The 9,710-nt window shown below is 39.1% G+C and overlaps 1 protein-coding gene across 1 annotated transcript in view; it reads left to right on the top strand.

Annotated features, from left to right (window-relative positions):
* Positions 1–9,710, top strand: part of PIGB (phosphatidylinositol glycan anchor biosynthesis class B) — a 37,665-nt gene that overhangs the window by 21,430 nt on the left and 6,525 nt on the right. Inside the window, exons 7-9 of the mRNA XM_023228574.2 lie at positions 175–226; positions 1,500–1,711; positions 2,624–2,688. Of these exons, the coding sequence (XP_023084342.1) occupies positions 175–226; positions 1,500–1,711; positions 2,624–2,688 (329 nt within the window). The remainder of the gene's footprint in view (positions 1–174; positions 227–1,499; positions 1,712–2,623; positions 2,689–9,710) is intronic.

The following is a 9,710-nucleotide window of genomic DNA, read 5'->3' as shown; positions in this document are numbered from 1 at the left end:
TACTGATCTTTATCAACAGATACCTTTCAAAATGTGTAAATCCATATTCAGTTGGTGAAACTGTAAAGCATTTTTATAGTGGCTTTTGATGCAAGGCACATACAAAGCCATATGCTAATAGTGGATTTTCAGCAAGCTGCAAATGTGAATCACTATTCTATTTTTGTTTTTCAGCTTTGCTACTTTGAGTTTGTCTCTGATGATTGATCGTATTTTTTTTGGCCAAGTAAGTAAAAGTGTATTAAGCTAACAGCTATTTTTATTTTTAATCCATTAATACTTTAGAACAGAGGCAAACAATTTTTTAAATGATATGGGATATACTACAAAAGACTTCTAGGCATATCCTAATAAGCCTTTGGTTCAATTTGTTGTGCTTTCTACATAAAAGAATTAGTATTCCTAGTTAATATTCAGGAGAGTACATTTTAAGGCAGGGAATTATTAAGTGAGCACTGAATGTTACCTGTTGTTGCTGTTTGTCATTATTGTCAGGTTTGTGCTGTAATTCAAATTGTAATGTTTTCAAAGCTTTATCTTAACAGGTACTGTGATACTGTAAAGTACCACACACAGTCTGAAAAATTTGTCTAGTATCCTCCTTATCTCTAACTAGATATAAAACTTGGATGGAACTGGAGGCCATTATTCTAAGTGAAATAACTCAGGAATGAAAAACCAAGTATCATATGTTCTTACTTATAAGTGGGAGCTAAGCTATGAGGATGCAGAGACATAAGAATGATAGAATGGACTCTGGGGACGTGGGGTGGAGAAGGGTGGGAGAGGGGTGAAAAATAGAGAGTACATATTGGGTACAGTGTACATTGCTTCGGTGATGAGTGGACCAAAATCCTAGAAATCACCTCTGAAGAACTTATTCATGTAATCAGAAGCCATCTGTGCCCCAAAAACTGTTGAAATAAAAAAAAAACCTAGATTGCTAAAATGTAAGTTTGAATCTCACTTTGAATCTCAAAAACCTAGTTTTACAAATTAACAAAGAACACATTAATACTTAAAGAAGAAAAAATAAGAAGGATTTCATATAGTCATTAGTCAAAATTATTAGGTCGGGCACTGTGGCTCACGCCTGTAATTGCAGCACTTTGGGAGGCCAAGGCGGGCAGATCACAAGGTCAGGAGATCGAGACCATACTGGCTAACAGTGAAACCCCATCTCTACTAAAAATACAAAAAATTACCCGGGCATGGTGGCGGGTGCCTGTAATCCCAGCTACTCAGGAGGCTGAGGCAGCAGAATGGTGTGAACCTGGCAGGCAGAGCTTGCAGTGAGCTGAGATCATGCCACTGCACTCCAGCCTGGGCAATAGGGCAAGACTCTGTATCAAAAAAAAAAAAAATTATTAATGTAAACTATTGCCTGGTTTTAAGACTTCAGTTCTGATTTAATGTCAAAATTGTGTCAGTTTCCTAATGTCAAACATTACTACTTGGCACTAACACATTTCTATTTATTTTTCCTTCAACTGTGCCAGTGGACTCTGGTTCAATTTAATTTTTTGAAATTTAACGTGCTGCAGAATTTGGGAACATTTTATGGTTCTCATCCATGGCACTGGTACTTCAGTCAAGGATTTCCAGTTATCTTGGGTACTCACTTACCCTTCTTTATTCATGGCTGCTATCTAGCACCAAAGAGACACCGGATACTTTTGGTGACTGTGCTATGGACACTGCTTGTTTATAGGTAAGATTTTATTTGTTCAAAGGCTAAAATGTTTTATGTTACCAAGAAATCAAATCAAATTCTTCAAAAAGTAAACTTTATTTTTTGGAGGTGCCATTAACTTTTGTTAGTGGGAATTATCTTAGAAGATACAAGTAGTAGTAATTATGGAGGCACTAGAGTGAATACTTTAGATATGTAGTTTGCTTAATAAGGATTACACTCAATTTTTAAGAACTTGGACTAATTTTTTTGCTTTAAAAAAAAAAAAGGCACAGTTGCTCCTGCCTATAATTTCAGTACTTTGGAAGGCCAAGGTGGGAGGATTGCTTGAAGCAAGGAGTTCATGACCAGCCTGAGCAACATAGCAAGACCCTCTCTCTGAAAAAAATTTAAAATTACCAGGGCATGATGGCATGTGCCTGTAGTCCTAGCTATTTGGGAAGCTGAGGCAGAAGGACTGCTTGAGCCCAGGAATTTAAGGTTGCAGTGAGCTATGATTGTGCTACTGCATTTTGGTTTAGGTGACAAAACAAGATCCAGTCTCAGTCAATCAATCATCAATCAATCAGTCAATACCACCAAAATTTTAAATTGAAGGACCACAGAAACACATTCTAAAATAAAAATGATGTATCCTTGTTCCAAATTTGACTAATGTTACTTACTTGGATAGAAATAGAAATCCCGTTTTTAGAATGTAACTGTACTCTGTAATTTCAAATTGACATCATATTTTATGATTAGTTTTACCATATCATAATCACCTTATAACTAAAAAATGAGACTAATTCCTGAAGCAAGAAATTCAGTCTGAGTACTTAGAAAATAAATAGATCAAGTTAAATATATTTTATATTAAATACATTACTTTCTCAATGTATCATATAACATGATAATTAATATTTTTAATAATATTTCTTTTTATTATAGCATGTTGAGCCACAAAGAATTCAGGTTTATTTATCCAGTTTTACCATTCTGTATGGTGTTCTGTGGTAAGTGCTTTTGTTTGTTATAGAAAATAAATTATATAGAAATAGTCCAAAGACAACACATTCTCATTAAACTATTTTTATTTTCAACTACGTTAATAAGGAATTACTTAATTACAGATTAATTATATGACTGCAATATTCCCTTTTTGTAGTCCAAATATCTTTTTTCCTATATCCTCTAAAGTGAGATAAAAACATAAAGATCCTAGCCCAGTGCAGTGGTGTGCACTTATAGTCCCAGCTACTCAGAAGCCTGAGGCAGGAGGTTCGCCTGAGTCCAGGAGGTTGAGACCAGCCTGGGTAATATGGCAAGTCCTTCTCTCAAAAAACAAACAAAAAACCCACATAAATATCCAATACCCAAAGCAGTTTTTGGTGGTGGTGTTTCTATTTGGTGGTATTGTTTCTCACTAAAACGTAAAGTTAATGTCTGTTTTAGATTAGCTATTTTAAGTTTAGGGTTAAACTGTAAGGGTCTTCATTTTCACAAAGGAAAAATGTATTTATTGCTGTTGAAACTAGTTTTTAATGCTTATACACACAAAACATTTACACCTTTAAAACTCTAAGGCATATGCAATTATTATTATTATTATTTTAGATGGAGTCTCGCTCTGTCACCCATGCTGGAGTGCAGTGGCACGATCTCGGCTCACTGCAACCTCCACTTCCTGGGTTGAAGCAATTCTCCTGCCTCAGCATCCCTAGTAGCTAGGATTACAGGCATGTAACACCATGCCGAGCTAATTTTTGTATTTTAAATAGAGACGGGGTTTCACCATGTTGGCCAGGCTGGTCTTGAACTCCTGACCTCAGGTGATCCACCCGCCTCAGCCTCCCAAAAGTGCTGGGATTACAGGCGTGAGCGACTGCGCCCAGCCTGGCATATGCAGTTTTTTAAGTAATTAACTCCTGATTTTATTTCAGGCCTTTTCTCCATTTTTCCACAGTCTTAACATGTATTTTTTTTGTCACTTACAAAAATTCTTACATGACTCAATTCAGGAAAATCTGGGTTTTTACATTGGTTGGTTTGGAAAAATTATGAATTGAAACTTTATTAACTTCAAGTTTAATTCGGAATAAATGACTGTTGGCTTCCTTCAAATATTAAGACCTTAAAAAAAAAATCACTATGTTGGGAGAGAAGAAATGACTAGCCAATTGAACTGGAGGCTGGAAAAAACCTAGGGAGTTACAGTTTTCAAACTTATTTTTGACTTAAAAAAAAAAAAGAAAAACATTGAGTCAAGCAGTGTTTGACCAAGTATACATCAACTCCTACAGATCTGAGATGTATAATCTCTTTGATTTAAGGAGATAAACATACAAATATAAAATCAAACATAAAAATCTGTATTTTTGATACATCTGAAGTTCTGAAACCAAAGCCTCAGTCTGTCATTACTTTACACTCTAACCATATACAAACGCAGGCACATACAAAAATATAGACATCTAACAAGCTATTTGGCAAGCCTTAAGAATAGCTGGCCCCATTTGCCAGAGGAAATCTGTTCATAAATCACTATTCAGATGTTAAAATGGTTTCTGTTTTGTTGGGTTTTTTTTACAGCCATTTGAGTGTGTGTTATAATTAAGCATTGCCAGAGTACAGAGGCAAATGTTTTTGTGTGCCTGGAGGGGATGGGGAGGTTGGTTAGTAACTTGGTTTGATTTCAGTTTTCATAAACCAGATTTTTCCAGCATTCCTCCTCTGTGTCCTGTTTCTTTACCAAGTATTTACACGAAGATTGAGTTGTCTGAATCCTCATTCCCAGTCTAAAAGATTGAATCTTTAAGTGGCAAGATCCCTGTAATCAGGGCCTTTTCCCAGTTTATTGAGATAAAATGCTGATGAGGGGTAAAGAGATCCCCTTCTAATAGGTGAGAATCACCCCTTCTTCCATCCTCTGTCTACTTAGAGGGATTCCTAAAAGACAGCGACCTAGAAAACCCCTTGATCTCCTCACAGGATGCATTATTTTCCTCCACCCCCTACCTAAGGTTCTAGAGTGAGTCAAAAAACTGATTCCTAGGAGATTTGCACTTCCCCTAACAGTCAGAGCTCTTTAATGCCAAGAGGTTCCAACAGTAGGATCAACTCTGTCTAGTGATCTCACCTAGACAGAATCTTCGGACATTTAGAACAGTTCTCTTTGGAGCTCTTGATGTTTTAGAGACCTAGTTTGAATCTTTCCTAACTACTTGAAATTTTGAGTTATACCACAAATTTCAGCCATATGCTGCTTTTGTGTGACTTGTTTTAACCTATTTTTATATAAACATGACAACTCTATCAGCCATTGCTATGTAAAAGGCCACCTCAAAACTGTAGTGGCTTAAAACTCCATTTATTATTATTTGCAGGTCTACATTTCAACTGGGCAGTTCTCATCTCCACTGAGCTCACTTAAACAAACGTCATCAGCTGCAGTTTGGGTAGATACCTCTGTTGACCTAGGCTGGGCTCTCATGTCTGGGGTTCATCTAGCTGTAGGCCAAGTCTTCTCAGCTCTTCTGAGTTTTCTCTTCCTCCAACAGGCTAGCTAGGGCTTGTTCACTTGGCGTATGCCGGGTTCCAAGAGAGGGAGCAAATATGCAAGACCCTTTGAGACAAGCGCTTGGAATTTGCAGTGTCACTTCCACCACATTCTTTTCATCAAAGCAAGTCACTGGGCCAGGTCAGATTCAAGAGGTGGGGAAATAAATGCCATCCTCATAGTGGGATGGGACACAGGAAGAAAAATAATTGCAGCTGTTTTTTCAATCTACAGTAACTTCTCTTGCCTAATTTGAATTTCCCTTACTCCTATAAAATAGGACTCAACTCTAGAAAATATATTTTGTGACTGGCTCTCATCTTTAGTGAATTATTTAACAATGTGCCTCAGTTTCCTTATCTGTAAAAGAAAGGTGATATTTTAGCAACACTAATTCGGTTCTTAGATTGAATCTCTCACTTGTGCTGATAGAGTTCAGCACCCACTACTGATTCTGAGTTGAGTGTCTGCTTATCTGTTTTTACCACAGTGGTGGCTAATATAGACTTCTCTCTTACTGGGCCACTTTGTTTTTCCATATTCTTATCTTTTTTTTTTTTTTTTTTTGAGACAGAGTCTCGCTCTGTCGCCCATGCTGGAGTGCAGTGGCACGATCTCGGCTCACTGCAACCTCTGCCTCCTGGGTTCAAGAGATTCTCCTGCCTCAGCCTCCAGAGTAGCTAGAATTACAGGCCCACGCCACCACAGCCAGCTAATTTTTGTATTTTTAGCAGAGATGGGGCTTGACCATGTTGACCAGGCTGGTGTCGAGCTCCTGACCTCAGGTGATTCACCTGCCTTGGCCTCCCAAAGTGCTAGGATTACAGGCGTGAGCCACCACACCTGGCCCCATATTCTAATCTTTTCATCAAAATTGCATATGTACATTGTTTCAGAAGACCTTCCACAAGGAATTTAAAAAAAAAAATTGTTCCCCTGCTCTCCCTTCTATTTCCTCTCTCCAAAAACAATCACTTACACATTCTTTCAGCTGGTTATTTTAGTATCTACCTCAATATCTCTATAACACTTATAATGCCACTTAAAGGTCTTTGTTTTAGGCATTAACTATTGAATTCTATCGAAGATGAAAAGATGGCTTTACTTCCTTAACAAGGTAGCAACATAAAATTCTTCCTGGCCAGCTGCCAGTGGCTGATGCCTGTAATCCTAGCACTTTGGGAGGCTGAGGTGGGTGGATCACCTGAGGTCAGGAGTTTGAGACCAGCCTGGCCAACAGGGTGAAACCCCATCTCTACTAAAAATGCAAAAATTAGCCAGGTGTGGTGGCACGCGCCTGTAATCCCAGCTACTCGGGAGGCTGAGACAGGAGAATCACTTGAACCCTGGAGGTGAAGGTTGCATTGAGCCAAGATCGGCACCACTGCACTCCCACCTGGGTGACAGAGCGAGACTGTCTGAAAAAAAAAAAAAAAAAATTCTTCTTGATACCTTAATCTGTGCCCAGTACCCTCATTATGGTTAATAGTTCAAAGTCTCTCTTTCCCAGCCTCATTCTACTGTATGTCCCATTCCAGAATTGAACCACCTTTTGTTGTTCTCATCTAAACACTGAAACTAAGCTTTCTCAAAGAGTATTTAAAAATAGAAACAATAACTCAGATCTCTAATTGGTAAAATGTGATAGGGATTTTTTTTTCTTAACATTAGGTTTCCTGATAATTCTTGTCAAAACCAGGATGGAAACAGTAATGTACAGTCTCAGATACTCCCATCCTCTCTATTACCATGAACCTTACCTTGGTAAGAAGGAACTTATTAGTCATTGCTGGAAATTACAGAGTGCCACACTGGATATCCAAAATTTTAGAAGTGTGTATATCAAGCTAAAGAATATGTGATGCTTAAGAGATATGGCTTTATAAAGGAACCATCTCATGAGGTATCTTCTTATATGCTCAGGTTTTTAGATTTTATCCTGAAGAGTAGTCAACTGAGACGTAATGGATTGTAAACATTTCTGTAACAGTAATCTGATGAACATGATCTGTTAGGAGCCCAGTGTTTTTTTTTTTTTATTATGAAAATAAATGCTGATGGTACAAAAACAATTAGTGTGCCATCCTCAAGTCATCTGGCCCCATTCCCCAGAGGTAACTATTGTTATCACTTTCTTAAGCAGTTCTTCCAGAAATGTTCTGTATACCCACTTTCGATTATCTTTTTGTAGGCCCAGATAGTAGGAGCAAATTAAGTATTTAGGGATGATGTTTAGCATCCAGTTGGCAATGGGTTATTACTGTGTGACAGGAAGGGACCTATACTTTAGTCACTGGGGTACATACAAAGTCTTAAATCTTCAGTGATTGGGATTCACATCATTTACGTGGTGGGGATGATCACTTTCTGAAGCTAGGTCATTTGAGGGTGGATTATTTCAGTGAGAACTGCATCTCCGAATTTTTGCGTGCCATTAATTAGACTTACTGGATGTCACCTACTGGAATCTTGTTCATTTATTTTAAATATTGATGAAACAGAACTACTTGTCTATAAGAAAACGATGGACCTTAGGCTTCTCTTGTGGTTCACTCAGTCTAGCATTGGAACTGGAAAATCTTTCCAACCCTTCCTTTAGCAACTCATTTATGAAATTCCCTTTGGAAGCTTTCAGTGCCACAAGGTTTAAAACCCCCTCAGAGGCCTTAAATTCAGGACTCTTAAATACTCTAAAGTTAGGTTCTTTTCTAACATGTGCACAAGTCATTTGATGAGAACTGAAGTTATAAAGATATTTTCTTTATATGTCAAATGCTTAGTAATGCTTATAGGATGCTAAACATGTAAATAAAGGCAGTTCTGGCTGGGTGCTGTGGCTCACACCTATAATCCCAGAACTTTGGGAGTCTGAGGCGGGCAAATCACCTGAATTAGAGACCAGCCTGGCCAACATGGTGAAACCCCATCTCTACTAAAAATACAGAAATTAGCCGGTCATGGCGGCAGACACCTGTAATCCCAGCTACCCGGGAGACTGAGGCAGGATAATCGCTTGAACCCAGGAGATGGAGGTTGCAATGAGCCAGTTTGCCACTACACTCCCGCCTGGGTGACAGGGCGAGACTCTGTCTCAAAAAGTAATAATAATATAAAGATAGTTCTATTTTAAATAAGGCTTTATTCCCAAACTTCATTTTTAAGTTGGAACCCTGAAATATTTTCTTAGAAATAATACTGTGACATGTAGTAAGGCTCCCAGAATATTCCACAAAAGCTCCTCTGATCCATAATACTGTTGAAGACAATTTTGAATGGCAACTGTTTCAGTATCCACTGTCCCCAAGAAAACGAAGCTATCACCTGACTCTCCCTGGCAGCGTTCAGCTGTTCCTTCTCTTCCCAGCATTTTCTTTATATTACTTCTCTAAGTAATATGGAGATTCAATTCTCACTAAAATGATCCATCCTAAAATGAGCTAAGCTCAGAGAGGTAAAGTCACCATCGTGTAAGGCAAGCATTACCTAACTGAAGAGACGCCGTCTCACCAGTACTGAAGATGCTAGAAACACAAGCATCTTATCTTCCAGCATTCTACCCAGAGTGCTATTTTCACAGTCTTGATCACCAAGTATTCTCATTTTGTATCACCCACCTGTATTATTGTATTCCTAGTGCCATCGTTTCTTTTCTTTTTTTTTTTTTTTGAGACGGCATCTTGCTCTGTTGCCAGGCTGGAGTGAAGTGGCGCGATCTCAGCTCACTGCAACGTACGCCTCCCGGGTTCAGGTGTTTCTCCTGCTTCAGCCTGCCTCAGTTGGGACTACAGGTGCATACCTCAGCCTGCCTCCTGCCTCAGCTGGGACGACAGGCATGCGCCTCCACACCCAGCTAAATTTTGTATTTTTAGTAGAGATGGGGTTTTACCATGTCGGCCAGAATGGTCTCAATCTCTTCACCTCGTGATCTGCCTGCCTTGGCCTCCCAAAGTGCTGGGATTACAGGCATAAGCCACTGCGCCTGACCCAGTGCCACAGTTTCTAATAAAAATTTCCAACATTTAATGAATGAACAAATTATTATTATTTTGAGACAGAGTCTCGCTCTGTTGTCCAGGCTGGAGTGCAGTGGCACGGTATCAGCTCACTGCAAGCTCCGCCTCTCCTGCCTCAGCCTCTCAGGGACCCGCCACCACGCCCAGCTAACTTTTTTCTGTATTTTTAGTAGAGACGGAGTTTTACCCAAAGTGCCGGGATTATAGGCTTGAGCCACCGCGCCCGGCCTTGAATGAACAAATTATTAATAAGTGAATCACTTTACACATACTCACCTTATAAGTATCTTCAAATAATTGAGAACAAACCGTATCTTCTAGGGCCTTGCTGTAGTTTGGATGTTTGTCTCCTAAACCTTGTGTTGAAATTTGATCCCCATTGTTGGAAGTGGGGCTAACGGGAGGTGCTGCGATCATGGGGTTGGAGCCTTCACAAATGGCTTGGCACTATCCTGGGGTAATACGT

This window comes from Piliocolobus tephrosceles, chromosome 6 (assembly GCF_002776525.5).
Source record: "Piliocolobus tephrosceles isolate RC106 chromosome 6, ASM277652v3, whole genome shotgun sequence".
Lineage (NCBI taxonomy): Eukaryota > Metazoa > Chordata > Mammalia > Primates > Cercopithecidae > Piliocolobus > Piliocolobus tephrosceles.
This window is presented reverse-complemented; position numbering and strand designations above follow the sequence as displayed.